This window comes from Bos indicus x Bos taurus, chromosome 23 (assembly GCF_003369695.1).
Source record: "Bos indicus x Bos taurus breed Angus x Brahman F1 hybrid chromosome 23, Bos_hybrid_MaternalHap_v2.0, whole genome shotgun sequence".
Classification (NCBI taxonomy): Eukaryota; Metazoa; Chordata; class Mammalia; order Artiodactyla; family Bovidae; genus Bos; species Bos indicus x Bos taurus.
This window is the reverse complement of record NC_040098.1, coordinates 40,187,160-40,205,629: the sequence shown is the minus strand read 5'-3', so window position 1 is coordinate 40,205,629 and position 18,470 is coordinate 40,187,160. Positions and strand designations below refer to the sequence as shown.

At 40.9% G+C, this 18,470-nt stretch overlaps 1 protein-coding gene across 2 annotated transcripts in view; it reads left to right on the top strand.

Annotated features, from left to right (window-relative positions):
* RNF144B (ring finger protein 144B) overlaps positions 1-18,470 on the top strand; it is a 159,816-nt gene that overhangs the window by 132,669 nt on the left and 8,677 nt on the right. For both annotated transcript variants that reach the window (XM_027523985.1, XM_027523984.1), the window contains exons 5-6: positions 15,674-15,878; positions 18,179-18,323. In XM_027523985.1, the coding sequence (XP_027379786.1) occupies positions 15,674-15,878; positions 18,179-18,323 (350 nt within the window). The remainder of the gene's footprint in view (positions 1-15,673; positions 15,879-18,178; positions 18,324-18,470) is intronic.

The following is an 18,470-nucleotide window of genomic DNA, read 5'->3' as shown; positions in this document are numbered from 1 at the left end:
TATGTGCGTGGATTTATCTCTGGGCTTTCTATTTTGTTCCATTGATCTATATTTCTGTCTTTGTGCCAGTACCATACTGTCTTGATAACTATGGCTTTGTAGTAGAGCCTGAAGTCAGGTAGGTTGATTCCTCCAGTTCCATTCTTTCTCAAGATAGCTTTGGCTATTCGAGGTTTTTTGTATTTCCATACAAATTGTGAAATTATTTGTTCTAGCTCTGTGAAGAATACAGTTGGTAGGTTGATAGGGATTGCATTGAATCTATAAATTGCTTTGGGTAGTATACTCATTTTCACTATATTGATTCTTCCAATCCATGAACATGGTATATTTCTCCATCTATTAGTGTCCTCTTTGATTTCTTTCACCAGTGTTTTATAGTTTTCTATATATAGGTCTTTAGTTTCTTTAGGTAGATCTATTCCTAAGTACTTTATTCTTTTCGTTGCAATGGTGAATGGAATTGTTTCCTTAATTTCTCTTTCTGTTTTCTCATTATTAGTGTATAGGAATGCAAGGGATTTCTGTGTGTTGATTTTATATCCTGCAACTTTACTATAGTCATTGATTAGTTCTAGTAATTTTCTGGTGGAGTCTTTAGGGTTTTCTATGTAGAGGATCATGTCATCTGCAAATAGTAAGAGTTTTACTTCTTCTTTTCCAATTTGGATTCCTTTTATTTCTTTTTCTGCTCTGATTGCTGTGGCCAAAACTTCCAAAACTATGTTGAATAGTAATGGTGAAAGTGGGCACCCTTGTCTTGTTCCTGACTTTAGAGGAAATGCTTTCAATTTTTCACCATTGAGGATAATGTTTGCTGTGGGTTTGTCATATATAGCTTTTATTATGTTGAGGTATGTTGCTTCTATTCCTGCTTTCTGGAGAGTTTTTATCATAAATGGATGTTGAATTTTGTCAAAGGCTTTCTCTGCATCTATTGAGATAATCATATGGTTTTTATTTTTCAATTTGTTAATGTGGTGTATTACATTGATTGATTTGCGGATATTGAAGAATCCTTGCATCCCTGGGATAAAGCCCACTTAGTCATGGTGTATGATCTTTTTAATGTGTTGTTGGATTCTGATTGCTAGAATTTTGTTAAGGATTTTTGCATCTATGTTCATCAATGATATTGGCCTGTGGTTTTCTTTTTTTGTGGGATCTTTGTCAGGGTTTGGTATTAGGGTGATGGTGGCCTCATAGAATGAGTTTGGAAGTTTAGCTTCCTCTGCAATTTTCTGGAAGAGTTTGAGCAGGATAGGTGTTAGTTCTTCTCTAAATTTTTGGTAGAATTCAGCTGTGAAGCCGTCTGGACCTGGGCTTTTGTTTGCTGGAAGATTTTTGATTACAGTTTCAATTTCCATGCTTGTGATGGGTCTGTTAAGATTTTCTATTTCTTCCTGGTCCAGTTTTGGAAAGTTGTACTTTTCTAAGAATTTGTCCATTTCTTCCACGTTGTCCATTTTATTGGCATATAATTGTTGATAGTAGTCTCTTATGATCCTTTGTATTTCTGTGTTGTCTGTTGTGATCTCTCCATTTTCATTTCTAATTTTATTGATTTGATTTTTCTCCCTTTGTTTCTTGATGAGTCTGGCTAATGGTTTGTCAATTTTATGTATCCTTTCAAAGAACCAGCTTTTGGCTTTGTTGATTTTTGCTATGGTCTCTTTTGTTTCTTTTGCATTTATTTCTGCTCTAATTTTTAAGATTTCTTTCCTTCTACTAACCCTGGGGTTCTTCATTTCTTCCTTTTTTAGTTGCTTTAGGTGTAGAGTTAGGTTATTTATTTGACTTTTTTCTTGTTTCTTGAGGTATGCCTGTATTGCTATGAACTTTCCCCTTAGGACTGCTTTTACAGTGTCCCACAGGTTTTGGGTTGTTGTGTTTTCATTTTCATTCGTTTCTATGCAAATTTTGATTTCTTTTATGATTTCTTCTGTGATTTGTTGGTTATTCAGCAGTGTGTTGTTCAGCCTCCATATGTTGGAATTTTTAATAGTTTTTCTCCTGTAATTGAGATCTAATCTTACTGCATTGTGGTCAGAAAAGATGCTTGGAATGATTTCTATTTTTTTGAATTTACCAAGGCTAGATTTATGGCCCAGGATGTGATCTATCCTGGAGAAGGTTCCATGTGTGCCTGAGAAAAAGGTGAAATTCATTGTTTTGGGATGAAATGTCCTATAGATATCAATTAGGTCTAACTGGTCTATTGTATCATTTAAAGTTTGTGTTTCCTTGTTAATTTTCTGTTTAGTTGGTCTATCCATAGGTGTGAGTGGGGTATTAAAGTCTCCCACTATTATTGTGTTATTGTTAATTTCTCCTTTCATACTTGTTAGCATTTGTCTTACGTACTGTGGTGCTCCCGTGTTGGGTGCATATATATTTATAATTGTTATATCTTCTTCTTGGATTGATCCTTTGATCATTATGTAGTGACCATCTTTGTCTCTTTTCACAGCCTTTGTTTTAAAGTCTATTTTATCTGATATGAGTATTGCTACTCCTGCTTTCTTTTGGTCCCTATTTGCATGGAAAATCTTTTTCCAGCCCTTCACTTTCAGTCTGTATGTATCCCCTGTTTTGAGGTGGGTCTCTTGTAGACAACATATGTAGGGGTCTTGTTTTTGTATCCATTCAGCCCGTCTTTGTCTTTTGGTTGGGGCATTCAACCCATTTACGTTTAAGGTAATTACTGCTAAGTATGATCCCGTTGCTATTTACTTTATTGTTTTGGGTTTGAATTTATACACCATTTTTGTGTTTCCTGTCTAGAGAATATATCCTTTAGTATTTGTTGGAGAGCTGGTTTGGTGGTGCAGAATTCTCTCAGCTTTTGCTTGTCTGAAAAGCTTTTGATTTCTCTTTCATACTTGAATGAGATCCTTGCTGGGTACAATAATCTGGGCTGTAGGTTATTTTCTTTCATCACTTTAAGTATGTCTTGCCATTCCCTCCTGGCTTGAAGAGTTTCTATTGAAAGATCAGCTGTTATCCTTATGGGAATTGCCTTGTGTGTTATTTGTTGTTTTTCCCTTGCTGCTTTTAATATTTGTTCTTTGTGTTTGATCTTTGTTAATTTGATTAATATGTGTCTTGGGGTGTTTCTCCTTGGGTTTATCCTGTTTGGGACTCTCTGGGTTTCTTGGACTTGGGTGATTAATTCCTTCCCCATTTTAGGGAAGTTTTCAACAATTATCTCCTTAAGTATTTTCTCATGGTCTTTCTTTTTGTCTTCTTCTTCTGGGACCCCTGTGACTCGAATGTTGTAGCATTTAATATTGTCCTGGAGGTCTCTGAGATTGTCCTCATTTCTTTTAATTCGTTTTTCTTTTATCCTCTCTGATTCATTTATTTCTACCATTCTATCTTCTAATTCACTAATCCTATCTTCTCCCTCTGTTATTCTACTATTTATTGCCTCCAGAGTGTTTTTAATTTCACTTATTGCATTATTCATTATATATTGACTCTCTTTTATTTCTTCTAGGTCCTTGTTAAACCTTTCTTGCATCTTCTCAATACTTGTCTCCAGGCTATTTATCTGTGATTCCATTTTGATTTCAAGATTTTGGATCAATTTCACTATCATTATTCGGAATTCTTTATCAGGTAGATTCCCTATCTCTTCCTCTTTTGTTTGGTTTGGTGGGCATTTATCCTGTTCCTTTATCTGCTGGGTGTTCCTCTGTCTCTTCATCTTGTTTAAATTGCTGATTTTGGTGTGTCCTTTCTGTATTCTGGCAGTTTGTGGAGTTCTCTATTGTGGCGTTTCCTCGCTGTGTGTGGGTTTGTACAGGTGGCTTGTCAAGGTTTCCTGGTTAGGGAAGCTTGTGTCGGTGTTCTGGTGGGTGGAGCTGTATTTCTTCTTTCTGGAGTGCAATGAAGTGTCCAGTAATGAGTTATGAGATGTCTGTGGTTTTGGGGTGACTTTGGGCAGCCTGTATCTTGAAGCTCAGGGCTGTGTTCCTTTGTTGCTGGAGAATTCGCTTGGTATGTCTTGCCCTGGAACTTGTTGGCCCTTGTGTGGTGCTTGGTTTCAGTGTAGGTATGGAGGCATTTGATGAGCTCCTGTCAATTAATGTTCCTTGGTGTCAGGAGTTCCCTGGAGTCAGGGTTTGGACTTAAGCCTCCTACTTCCAGTTATTGGTCTTATTTTTACAGTAGTTTCAAAACTTCTTCTATACAGCACCATTGATAAAACATCTACGTTAAAGATGAAAAGTTTCATCTACGTTAAAGATGAAAAGTTTCTCTCTGGGTGAGGATCACCCAGAGAGCTTCACAGTGTTACATGGAGAAGAGAAGAGGGAGGAGGGAGTTAGAGGTGACCCGAATGAGATGAGGTGGAATCAATAGAGGAGAGAGTGGGCTAGCCAGTAATCACTTCCTTATGTGCACTCCACAACTGGACCACTCAGAGATGTTCACGGAGTTATATAGAGAAGAGAAGAAGGAGGAAGGAGACAGAGGTGGCCAGAAGGATAAAAGGGAGGAATGAAAAGGAGGGAGACAGATCCAGCCAGTAATCAGTTCCCTAAGTGTTCTCCACCGTCTGGAACACACAGAAATTCACAGAGTTGGGTAGAGTAGAGAGGGGTTAGGGAGGAGACACAGGCGACCTGGTGGAGAAAAAGGAGAGTCCAAAGGGAGAGAGAGCAGTCAAGCCAGTAATCTCACTCCCTAGTGAAAAATGGGTACTGAAGATTGGGTTCTTAAAGGTACAAAATTGGTAACAAATACATAAAAGCAAGAATTAAAAATCTAGAGTAGAGTTTGGAATTTCAAAAATACGATGTTAAAGAAAAGAAGAAGGAAAAGAGAGAAAACGAACAAACAAAAACAAACAAACAAGGTCGCAAAAATTATAAAGAAAATATAGGTACAAAATTGATAACTAATACCAAAAAGCAAAAGTTAAAAATCTAGAGTAGAGTTTGGAATTTCAGAAATACAATGTTAAAAAAAAGAAGAAGAAAAAGAGAGAAAAACAAACAAACAAACAAAAACAAAGTCGCAAAAATTATAAAGAAAATACAGGTACAAAATTGATATCAAATACCAAAAAGCTAAATTTAAAAATCTAGAGTAGAGTTTGGAATTTCAAGAATACAATGTTAAAGAAAAGAAGAAGAAACAAAAAAAAAAACAAGGTCAAAAAATTATAAAAGATATATATATGAAGTTTGCTGAAGAAAAAAAAAATAGGGTCTTTTTTTTTGCAAAGTAATAGGTTATAAAAGTGAAAATTAAAGGAATAATAGAGGACTTAAAATTTTTTTAAAAGATTAAAAAAAAAAAAGAAAGAATGATCGTAAAAATAGTAAAAATATATCTAGGACTTTCTCTGGTTTTGTTGTGAGTATTGTGGGTTCAGTTCATTTTTGGCTAGTTCCTTGGTCCAACTTACATTTCTCAAGATCTATAGGCCCCTTCCTATGTAGTCGGTAGTAACCACAGGGTTTAACCTATTGCCTGTAGCTTACAAGGCAGTTCCCTCTGTTATAGCTTCTTCTGTTTGCTGGTCTCTTCAGTGTCTGGTTTCCGCCCTGACACAAAGGGGACGGTGGAGGACACTTTTTTTTTTTTTAAGGCTCACTTGTTCAGTCTCGCTGTGGGGAGGGAGGGAGGGATGCTGCAAACAAATAACACTGGTGTGCGCTCGCAGTGCCTCAGCCACACTGGGTCTGCCCCCGCTCACGGCGCGTGTAGCCTCCCTGCCCACACTGCTCGGGCTCTAGGTTGCTCCACTGGGAACCATCTGTGGCCGGCCCTGGGCTGCTTGCACCTCCCAGGTCCAAGCCGCTTAGGTTCAGGCACTCGGGTAGTCCTCAGAGGCGCAGACTCGGTTGGGCCTGCGTTTTGTGCCCTTCCCAGGTCCGAGCAGCTCAGGTGATGAGGTGTTTGGCGAGCGCGATTGCTGCGACTTATCGCCTCCCCGCCGCTCAGTTATCTAGGTGTACAACCTGCGCACCTTCTCAGGCAGATGTTGACCGTCCAGACCCCCAAGAAGTTTTAGTTAGCAAAGAAGCCTGCTTACAGTTTTATAGATAATGTCTCTCTGGGGCTGTGATTGCCCCCTTCCGGTTCTGGCTGCCTGTCACCGGAGAGGGAAGGTCTGCAGCTGGCTATCTCTGTTCAGTCCTTTGTTCCGTGCGCAGGCCTGGCGGTGTCTTAGGTTAGGGCTGGCTTTTCGCGTGGTAGATATCCCACATTCTGGTTTGCTAGCCCAAATTATTTCGCTCAGATAGCGCTCAGGTTATTCAGGCCAGCTCCTTACTCTAAGCAATGCAGCCCGCGCCACACCTCCCTGCCCAGCCCCTGCTTGCTAATGGCGTGTGTAGGCGTCTGCGCTGCTTCTCTGCTGGGGGAGTTACCCTAGGGCTCACAATCTGTGGGTTTTAATTGTTTGTTTATTTTTTCTCCCTGTTATGTTGCCCTCTGTGCTTCCAAAGCTCGGCGCAGATTCGGCAGTGAGAAGGTTTCATGGTGTTTGGAAACTTCTCTCTTTTTAAGACTCCCTTCCCAGGATGGAACTCCGTCCCTCCCTCTTTTGTCTCTTTTTTTTGTCTTTTATATTTTTTCCTACCTCCTTTCGAAGACTTGGGTTGCTTTTCTGGGTGCCTGATGTCCTCTGCTGGCATTCAGAAGTTGTTTTGTGGAATTTACTCGGTGTTTAAATGCTCTTTTGATGAATTTGTGGGGGAGAAAGTGTTCTCCCTGTCCTACTCCTCTGCCATCTTGGCTCCTCCCCTTCTGTTTTCCGTCTTAAAAAAGTGAATACAGTAGGAATTTATTTTCCTGTTATCTGTTAATCCTCCTGCATTCACTCGTGTATTCAGTGTGTTCTTATTTATGTACTGAGCATCTGTGTGTGCCAGGTACAACTCTAGATGTGGTTTCAAGCTATGGTTCCATCTTTCTTTGAAAGTTCTTTTGTTATCAGCTTTTCCCCCAAGCCTCCTTTCATTTTTGAGCCCTAACCTTTATGAGATGGCTCTTCGAATTTCATCTCACTCTTGTGTTTGTCCTTGGTAAAATGTTTCTATGCCATCTTTTCTAATTATTAAAGTCTCTTCTCACCAGAGCGCCCTGCGTCACTATTTGGTTTCTTTTAGCGTTTTTGGTTGAAGACTGGGTGATACTGAATGACTTAATCATCAGTTCAGTTTTATGTTTTTAACACCTCCTATCTCTCATTAGTCACCTTCCTTTTCATAGTTTCTGATCACAAGCACATCCTTATCATCTCTCTCTTTGTGTGTTTTCTTTCTAAGTCTGATTTTCTGGTATTTCATGGTAAATGTATGACTAAGTCTTGGGTTTCCTTCCCAAGCTATCTTATGCTTTTACATGGTAACGCTTTCTCCTCAGCTTACCCTCCTGTTCTTTTTTGTTGATCAGTTTTAAACCTAAAACAGTCTCTAGATGTTTTCAGCTCTCCTCTGAAGAGCTAAAGTGTCTGTAAGAAAAGATATTTATGAGTAGGTTGGGTGAAATTTCTAAAGGAACCTGAATAAGAGGCACAGTGTTCATTGGTATTTGCCTCGTCCTATCTGTCCATCCATTTCCACACCTATAAGATGAGGATAGTAATGGAATGATTGTCCCAGAGCTGCTGCAGAGAATGCATGAGTTAACACTGTGTATGTCACAGGGTGCTTTTGATATATTATCACTGCCTTTATTGTTATTCTTCATTACTGTTACTGCCACCTCCAAATCTTGGCCCCAGTTTTTTCTGAACTAAACTAAGAAAGCATCTTCCGGAATCCAGATCATACCTTGGATTGGGTACACAATTATATCACTTTGTTTTCATCTTAATTCAAATCTTTTCCCGTGTGTTTCCATCCTTATTTGTCCCAGTTTCTATAGCATTGTATAGAAGCTTGACAATCAAGGCAAATTCCTTACCCCACCTATCATAGCGGTTTCCTTCACACAGTATATTCTTACTGAAAGCATGAATTCACCTCCAAGGAGATCGTGACTTGCTGAGATGGAGCATTTGAAGTTGTTGCTTCAAAGATAAAAGTGATGGAGGGATTGAAATCTGTTTAATAGCATGAGTTTGTTTTTACATAAATAATTACATTCTTGGAGTAAAAAAGCCCTGATCCTATCATATACTCACTAACCACGTGTTATGCAAACTTCTAATTTCTGTTGGTCTCAGTTTAACAGCTTTAGACTCAGTTAAGTCACTCAGTCATGTCCGACTCTTTGGGACCCCATGAATCACAGCCCACCAGGCCTCCCTGTCCATCACCAACTCCCGGAGTTCACCCAGACTCACATCCATCAAGTCAGTGATGCCATCCAGCCATCTCATCCTCTGTCGTCCCCTTCTCCTCCTGCCCCCAATCCCTCCCAGCATCAGAGTCTTTTCCAATGAGTCAACTCTTCGCATGAGCTGGCCAAAGTACTGGAGTTTCAGCTTTAGCATCATTCCTTCCAAAGAAATCCCAGGGCTTATCTCCTTCAGAATGGAGTGGTTGGATCTCCTTGCAGTCCAAGGGACTCTCAAGAGTCTTCTCCAACACCACAGTTCAAAAGCGTCAATTCTTCGGTGCTCAGCCTTCTTCACAGTCCAACTCTCACATCCATACATGACCACAGGAAAAACCATAGCCTTGACTAGACGGACCTTTGTTGGCAAAGTGATGTGGCAAAGTGATGTCTCTGCTTTTGAATATGCTATCTAGGTTGGTCATAACTTTCCTTCCAAGGAGTAAGCGTCTTTTAATTTCATGGCTGCAGTCACCATCTGCAGTGATTTTGGAGCCCAGAAAAATAAAGTCTGACACTGTTTCCCCATCTATTTCCCATGAAGTGATGGGACCGGATGCCATGATCTTCGTTTTCTGAATGTTGAGCTTTAAGACAACTTTTTCACTCTCCACTTTCACTTTCATCAAGAGGCTTTTGAGTTCCTTTTCACTTTCTGCCATAAGGGTGGTGTCATCTGCATATCTGAGGTTATTGATATTTCTCCCAGCAATCTTAATTCCAGCTTGTGTTTCTTCCAGTCCAGCATTTCTCATGATGTACTCTGCATATAAGTTAAATAAACAGGGTGACAATATACAGCCTTAACATACTCCTTTTCCTATTTGGAACCAGTCTGTTGTTCCATGTCCAATTCTAACTGTTGCTTCCTGACCTGCATACAAATTTCTCAAGAGGCAGATCAGGTGGTCTGATATTCCCATCTCTTTCAGAATTTTCCACAGTTTATTGTGATCCACACAAAGGCTTTGGCATAGTCAATAAAGCAGAAATAGATGTTTTTCTGGAACTCACTTGGTTTTTCCATGATCCAGCGGATGTTGGCAATTTGATCTCTGGTTCCTCTGCCTTTTCTAAAACCAGCTTGAACATCAGGAAGTTCATGGTTCACATATTGCTGAAGCCTGGCTTGGAGAATTTTGAGCATTACTTAATAGCGTGTGAGATGAGCACAATTGTGCAGTAGTTTGAGCATTCTTTGGCATTGCCTTTCTCTGGGATTGGAATGAAAACTGACCTTTTCCAGTCCTATGGCCACTGCTGAGTTTTCCAAATTTGCTGGCATATTGAGTGGAGCACTTTCACAGCATCATCTTTCAGGATTTGGAATAGTTCAACTGGAATTCCATCACCTCCACTAGCTTTGTTCGTAGTGATGCTTTCTAAGGCCCACTTGACTTCACATTCCAGGATGTCTGGCTCTAGGTCAGTGATCACACCATTGTGATTATCTGGGTCGTGAAGATCTTTTTTGTACAGTTCTTCTGTGTATTCTTGCCATCTCTTCTTAATATCTTCTGCTTCTGTTAGGTCCATATCATTTCTGTCCTTTATCGAGCCCATCTTTGCATGAAATGTTCCCTTGGTATCTCTAATTTTTTTGAAGAGATCTCTAGTCTTTCCCATTCTGTTGTTTTCCTCTATTTCTTTGCATTGATCGCTGAAGAAGGCTTTCTTATCTCTTCTTGCTATTCTTTGGAACTCTGCATTCACATGCTTATATCTTTCCTTTTCTCCTTTGCTTTTCGCTTCTCTTCTTTTCACAGCTATTTGTAAGGCCTCCCCAGACAGCTATTTTGCTTTTTTGCATTTCTTTTCCAGGGGGATGGTCTTGATCCCTGTCTCCTGTACAATGTCATGAACCTCAGTCCATGGTTCATCAGGCACTCTATCTAACAGATCTAGTCCCTTAAATCTATTTCTCACTTCCACTGTATAATCATAAGGGATTTGATTTCGGTCATACCTGAATGGTCTAGTGGTTTTCCCTGCTTTCTTCAATTTAAGTCTGAATTTGGCAATAAGGAGTTCATGATCTGAGCCACAGTCAGCTCCTTGTCTTGTTTTTGCTGACTGTATAGAGCTTCTCCATCTTGGGCTGCAAAGAATATAATCAATCTGATTTCGGTGTTGACCATCTGGTGATGTCCATGTGTCGAGTCTTCTCTTGTGTTGTTGGAAGAGGGTGTTTGCTCTGACCAGTGAAAAGTTGTTTCCAAGTTTGAAATTCTGTTTTTCTCATCAGCTATCTTGAAAACAACTCTTCTGCTGTTGGCCACCTCTGTTTGGGTATATTTACTGTGGCAGATGTTAATTCCAATCAGTTTAATTTAATTGCATTTTAACTATCTGCAGAAGACCTTTGTTCTTTGCAATAGCAGAAAGCAAATTAATTTTGGCATAATTAAAAATGCAGTGGGTCATAAAAGTTAAAACAGTTTGATTTATCTCAGCTGATAATTAAATTAGCTTGAGTGCATAGTGTTTCCCACAATAATAAAATTTCATACCATCTCTTTTTCGGCACAGCCTCACGGTAGAAGACGGCAGAAAAACCACTCGTGTCATCTGAGAAAATATATAACCAAATGAAAAGCAAGCTTCATATATCTAGTTCTAGGTGGGAAACCCAAGGGTCCAAAATTTAGTTTTTGAAAACTAAAAACAATTCCTGGGGTCAGACGTGGTCTTTAGGTTTCATGGCAGTTTTATTTTCTTGGAATGCTTTTATGTCCTAATAATTGTCAGAGTACAGAAGTACAAAATAGTTTTAAATAGCATCTCCTCCCTTGTGTAATTTACATGAACAAGCAGAATCTGAAGATCAAATAGTCCTGAGGCTTTACTTCAGTAATCAATTCTAATTTTCATAAGTAAATTCCAGTTCGTCTATGACTTCATCTGTCTCTGCTGTGAGTCTGCTACTATCAATCACTTTTAAATCATGTTCGTATTAACGTGTTGCAGGCACTATTCTCTTTTTCTAGATTTCTGAGCTTTGGCTCATCTCAAAGCTACAGAAAGCTTTCATTACTGTTGATACAGAAGAAATTAGTTGAATATGCATAAGTTCCTTTTTTTTTTTTTTTTCTATCTTTGGAATAGAAATTGGAAGGAGGAAGAAACTGAACCTTAAATGTTTTGGATAATGTGCATTTTGTTTATCTGCATAATAACTGTGTTTCCTGAGCCAAAAGCCAGGAGGTAGAACTGCATTCATAGTAGTAGTAATAAAAAGTGTTTTAGAAAGTCCTGCATTAGGCCTGGGGGCTCTCCTTCCCTTCGGACTCCCCTCAGATAATTGGTGTGGAGGAGAAAGGAGAAGATGGTGTTTGCTCACGTGGCAGTGCTCTGGCTACCACCTGCTGTCCATTAATCTGTTCCTTTTTGGCTTGGGTTCTGGGAAGTCCTGTTAGCTGCCAGGGCTGCCAATGTCTGATGCTTCTTCAGCGTTTTTCTCTTTTCTACCAGCCTGGCTTCTCAGGCCTATTTGAACCACAAGGTATATGAAGCAAAATGAAGCTCGTATTGGAATTATAATAATTTAGAAAAAAAGCAAAACAGCCCTTTTAGTTTCTACTGACTTTTCTCTATCGGAGCTGCTCTTCTGGGAGCCAGGCTGAAGGACCATCTGAAGGACAGGTGCCGTGTTGCAGTCAGGTACCCTTTCAGTGTAACCTGGCCAGACTGGCACATGCAGATCCCCGTCCCATTGTGGGATGCTCTTCTCCAAGAGACTCAGAGGTGCCCTAGACAAATGTCTCTCTCTGGAGAGTTGTGTCTTTCCTCTGGAAATAGCTCAATGCAGGGCTGAACAATATAGAGCCTTAACACTGGCAGTTGTGTACTGCCATAGTGATCGCTGTTTCCTGTGGCTCCGACTCTCCCCTTCCTTCTTTCTTTAGAGACGTTTTTCCTTTTTTTTTGATGTGGACATTTTTAAAGTCTTTTTTATTGAATTTGTTACAATACTGTTTCTTTTTTATGTTTGGGTTTTTTTTTGGCTGCAAGGCATGTAGGATCTTAGCTCTCCCATTAGGGATCAAACCCACACCCCCTGCATTGGAAGGCGAAGTCTTAACCACTGGACCACCATGGAAGTACCTTCTCTTGATTTTTTGTGTTGGACTGTGTGTTGTAGCCGCACTGTGTACTGAGGCCCTTTTGTTAATAGGAGTTCGTTAAATCTTTAATTGCTCCTCTATTTATTGTTTCTGCTTCTGTCATGCCACCCAGATACCTGACATAGTAAGTTGGTAGAAACAAGTCAGAACATCTGCCAAATAATTTTAATTGATTAGAGTTTTGAAGACAAGTTGCCCAGTTGAACATTTTAAGGTGATCAATCAGTTCAGTTCAGTTGCTCATTCGTGTCTGACTCTTTGTGACCCCATGACCTGCAGCACACCAGGCCTCCCTGTCCATCACCAACTCCCAGAGTTCACTCAAACTCACGTCCATCGAGTTGGTGATGCCATCCAACCATCTCATCCTCTGTTGTCCCCTTCTCCTCCTGCCCTCAATCTTTCCTAGCATCAGAGTCTTTTCAAATGAGTCAGCTCTTCACATGAGGTGGCCAAAGTATTGGAGTTTCAGCTTCAACATCAGTCCTTCCAATGAACACCCAGGACTGATCTCCTTTAGGATGGACTGGCTGGATCTCCTTGGAGTCCAAGGGACTCTCAAGAGTCTTCTCCAACACCACCGTTCAAAAGCATCAATTCTTCGGTGCTCAGCTTTCTTTATAGTCCAACTCTCACATCCATTCATGACCACTGGAAAAACCATAGCCTTGACTAAATGGACCTTTGTTGACAAAGTAGTGTCTCTGCTTTTTAATATTCTGTCTAGGTTGGTCATAACTTTCCTTCCAAGGAGAAAGCGTCTTTTAATTTCATGGCTGCAATCACCATCTGCAGTGATTTTGGAGCCCAGAAAAATAAAGTCGCCACTGTTTCCACTGTTTCCCCATCTATTTGCCATGAAGTGATGGGACCAGATGCCATGATCTTAGTTTTCTGAATGTTGAGCTTTAAGCCAATTTTTTCACTCTCCTCTTTCACTTTCATCAAGAGGCTCTTTAGTTCTTCTTCACTTTCTGCCATAAGGGTGGTGTCATCTGCATATCTGAGGTTGTTGATATTTCTCCCGGCAATCTTGATTCCAGCTTGTGCTTCCTCCAGCCCAGCGTTTCTCATGATGTACTCTGCATATAAATTAAATAAGCAGGGTGACAATATACAGCCTTGACATACTCTTTTTCCTCTTTGGAACCAATTTGTTGTTCCATGTCAAGTTCTAACTAGGGATGCTCTAAACTTTATGAAAGTGAAAGTATTAGTCACTCAGTTGTGTTCGACTCTTGGTGATCCCATGGACTGTAGCCCACCACGCTCCTCTGTCCATGGAATTCTCCAGGCAAGAATACTGGAGTGGGTAGCCATTTCTCTTCCAGGGGATCTTTGCAACCCAGGGATCTAACCTGGGTCTCCTGCATCGCAGGCAGTCTTTACTGTCTGAGTCACCAGGGAAGCCTCGTAAACTTTTAATATGTCTTAATTTTCCTTTCCTTTCCCTCCTTTGTTATCAAACTTTTGAAAGACCTGTGATTTAGAATGGTAAGTAGATATTTAATGTGGGAATCCTTAGTGCTAAGTTACATATCAGACTTCGTTTCTTTGGGCTTTGTGTTTGTGAAGCAGTGAAGAGTTTGGAGAAAAAAAATACAAATGATGTGGAAATCAAAGTTCAAGATCTTGGAGCCATATATGTATCAGTATCCCCTTGACTTTCTGATCAGCCTGTCCCCAAATTTTAGGGATCTTAGAGGGGTTCATCCCTCTTAGAGTCTGAAGATGTGTTAATCTTAGGGTTCTTCTTTTTTCTGATTTCACCTGACTCATCATTCTCTAACTCCTGCCCTCCAGAATTATTGGATAAGAAGATATGTTTAAGGATGTTCTTTTTGAATGAAAACCTGTAATAAGCATAGGTCCAATTGTTGCATTTTCTGGAGGAAATATTATTGGAGACAGTGTTTCCTAGAGGATTTCAGTCTTTTTCCCTCCATACTGAATTTGTAAGACTATTACCTTAAACATTAAGCTCCTACTTAATACCTTCATTTCATTTTTGCACCACTCTTTGGATTTGTTTGTGTTCCACATGGAAATTCCAAGAATCACAAGCCTTAAGTGATTTGAAACTAGAATCCCACCAGTTCAAAATTTGCAAAATGCATTAGTTCAGAGAAAAACGGGCTCCTCTGCTTCTTACATCATTTTCCACATGATATTTTCCACCAAAAGTTTATGTTATGTGACAAGAATATGGACTGTTATTGACTGGAAAATGGAAGGTGGAACAAGATTTGTAAACACTCACACAGGAAGACAGTTGTCCACCCACAAACCTTACTTTCTTTTCAGCATGCCACATGAGTCTAGCCAGTGTAGTGTGTGATGGTCATTTTATGGCCTGTGAAGTCCCTACCCTCTGTTTCTAGAATGTGTGGATCTTTTACAACCTGTACAACCTCAGTAGCACATTCCTAGGGTAGCAGAATATCCACATTGACAGCTCATCTGCCTTCTTGGCTGAGCCACACTAGATACTGTTTCATCACTACACTGTTTGTTTCTTCTTTAATTTCTCTCTGAACAACAGAAGAAGCCTCACTATCTCTCAGTGCCTGAAAGGACAAAATCTTTTATGAACTTTTTTTCTTTTGCTTTCTTTGGTTCCTCATGTCCTTATTTTTCTCCAAGACAGTACCCAAAATAATTGAAGAAGAGACTTGAGATATTTGCCTGTTTAGAGTGCTGAACTGTTAGAAATATTCCAAAAAAGTTGTGTATTTTGATTACTGAGAAGGCTCCTTCTCTTGCTCAAAAGGGCAATGATGACCTATTCCATGAGCACCTACTTTGAGAAGTAGGGCAGGGCTGGCTGACCTAGCTCCACTGTGCAGGTCTGGATCCACTCTAAACTTTAAATATGGTGCTTAGTCACTCAGTCGTGTCTGACTCTTCGAGACCCCATGGACTGAGGCCTACCAGACTCCTCTGTCCATGGGATTTTTTTCAGGCAAGAATACTAGAGTAGATTGCCATTTCCTCCTCCAAACTTTAAATGTAATATGTCCTAATTTTCCCTTTCTTTCCCTCCTTTATCATCACACTTTTAAATGACCTGTGATGTAGAATGGTACTGGATCCACTGTGAAGACCTCTGATAGAAATCATTGCCCTTGTTGGTACTGAGCATCTATGAATGTTGACCCATAAAAAAGAATAAACAGAAGGCAGAAAGGAAAGCTCAGGCTTGGATGGAAGACAGATAGACCGTTGTGTTTTCTTTCTTTCCTCTTTAGAAGTCCACCTGGACCCCTGCAGAACGTGGTGTCCCGTGGCAGACTGTCAGACGGTGTGCCCCGTCGCAACAAGTGACCCAGGACAGCCCGTGCTGGTGGAGTGCCCTTCCTGCCACCTGAAGTTCTGCTCGTGCTGCAAGGATGCTTGGCATGCAGAAGTCTCCTGCAGGGACAGTCAGCCCGGCATCCTGCCAACAGAGCATGGGTAAGGAAGGAAACTTGATCTTTGGGATCATTCACCCGTGTTCTTAGAAATCTGTTGCTTGGAGAAAGAGCCATATTGTGATGAAATGTCTAGGTGAGTTCTTTACCTGCAAGGCTTTCCTGAGAAGTATCTCAGAATGGGTATGTTATTAACTAAGAATCACCAAATCAGCAGGTCTAAATGGATTTTAGTTAATTACCCGTGAATAACTTTCCAGGTACGCTAGAGGTAGTCTTAGGAGAAGGCAATGGCACCCCACTCCAGTACTCTTGCCTGGAAAATCCCAGGAGCGGAGGAGCCTGGTAGGTCACAGTCCATGGGGTCACTAAGAGTCGGACACAACTGAGAGACTTCATTTTCACCTTTCACTTTCATGCATTGGAGAAGGAAATGGCAACCCACTCCAGTGTTCTTGACTGGAGAATCCCAGGGACGGGGCAGCCTGGTGGGCTGCCGTCTATGGGGTCGCACAGAGTTGGACACGACTGAATCGACTTAGCAGCAGCAGCAGAGGTAGTCTCTCTGAGTTTTGATTTCTCTTTAGGTAGGAGGCTGTGGTCCTCTGGTTCTCTGTATGTAGGAAGTCATAGCTTTTGTCCACAGCCATTTGCTTAGGTACCATGACTGCCTACAATTGACACACATCATTCTTGCTTGTGAAGAGGTGCGGAAATGATTTTCTTAGCTGACTCAATTGCCGGTGCGTGGGGTGTGCCAGTCATATTAAAAGAAACAGCAATAGAAACAACAGCCCTTCAGGGTAGTATGCTGCTAAAATTCATGCTTACTAGAGGAAAAGAACTTATCTTTTGATATTTTATGCTCTGAAAAAAAAACAATAATGAGGTTGAGAATTTGCTATGATGAGAAGCAATTCACTCTGTACCATGCAGGACAGAGGGTATTTATGGCAGCGGCAGGGCCCAGAGTGAGCGAACTTTGTGTTTGATCCCTTGATTTGCTTGAGGCTACGGCTGTTTTGCATCAGCAAGAACAGAAATAACAGTGTTGGCTAGTTGGCTTAATCACTCTGCATCCTTGAAGTATGGAGGGCCATTCTCCAGGAACAGAAATGCTACTTGGTGTGATGCTGTGCTTAAGTTGCCGACCAAATACATCAAGAGGAGAAAAAGAGCTAGCACATGTGGCAGGCATGTGCCCACTTAACCAGTACCAGGCACATTTTCACTGCCACCCAGCAAGGTCTCCAGGAATCACAGGACAATGTGAAGATCCCAGAGGAGAGACAGAGTTCTGACATTGCCACTGGTATCTTTGTGACTTTATGCAAGTCACTCAGCCTCTATGAGTCTGAAAGTGAAAAAGTGAAAGCCACTCAGTCGTGTCTGACTCTTTGAGACCCCATGGACTATAGAGTCCATGGAATTCTCCAGGCCAGAATACTGGAGTGGGTAGCTGTTCCCTTCTCCAGGGGATCTTCTCAACCCAGGGATTGAAGTCTAGTGCTCTATTAAAAAAAAAAAAAAGAAATGGGAGGAATGAAAATGGCGGCTGTCCCACTGCGTTATAGGGTTATTATGAGCATGGAATCCAATCATAAGTTTGACCACACTTTGTGAACCTGATGTCTTCATGTGCTGAGTTGTGGTTTTGATGAATAGTAGCTAAAATGCAATCCAGGCCTGGCTCACACAGGCCGCCCTCCACCTCAGTTCCACTTATTTTCTCTGCCCCTTGAGCCTGTAAGCTTTGCTGGCCTGTTCATCTATCCGAAGCAGGTCTTTTCAATGATATTGGGCATTTATTTGAAAGTATTGACGATTGACTCCCTCCCATCCCCATCCGTTTGTTTATTTGCACAGATCGTTGTATAGATGATCTCTGCCCCTGTTGGATCCTGAGCTGGTTTTTCCACCGCGTGGCAGACTTCTTGTACTTTTTAGTCAGACAGCGTGTGCTCAGAGAATGAAAGACTAATTTGGCAAAACAATGGATTAATCAGCTATGGAAAATACAATTATGTAATTCACTCAAAGCTAAAGATAAATAAATTAAGCTTCTTTGTTTTGCGTTATCTGAACAAGGAGTAATCTGCACTGCGCCTGTTTTTACCCCCACCCTGTTCCTGGGACATGAAGTTAAGTACAGCCAGCAACGAGTTCCCTCCCTACCTATCAGGAGCCCTGAGAATTCAGTGGATGACCACAGAGTTCAGCTGTTTAATTATATTCAGCCCACTTTACCCGTAGCTCTGGTTGGTGTACATCTTGTCCTAGATTTTTAAAATCACTCAGCATTCTTGATCCTTACACTATAATTTCTCCTTCATTTCTTTCTAGAACCCTCTTTGGGACGGAGGCAGAAGCCCCTATTAAGCAGTGCCCAGTGTGCCGGGTTTATATCGAGCGCAACGAAGGCTGTGCTCAGATGATGTGTAAAAACTGCAAACACACGTTTTGCTGGTACTGCCTTCAGAACCTGGACGTAAGTGCAGCCCAGAAGAGTCTCCCCGTGTATCCTCCTCCATCCTGTGTCTATGCGACAGCCCATATCTGATGGACTTTCCTTTTAAAACATTGAACCTGTTTTGTTTTGTTTTTCCTGCCAAAGAAAGTTATTTTTCCTTAATGA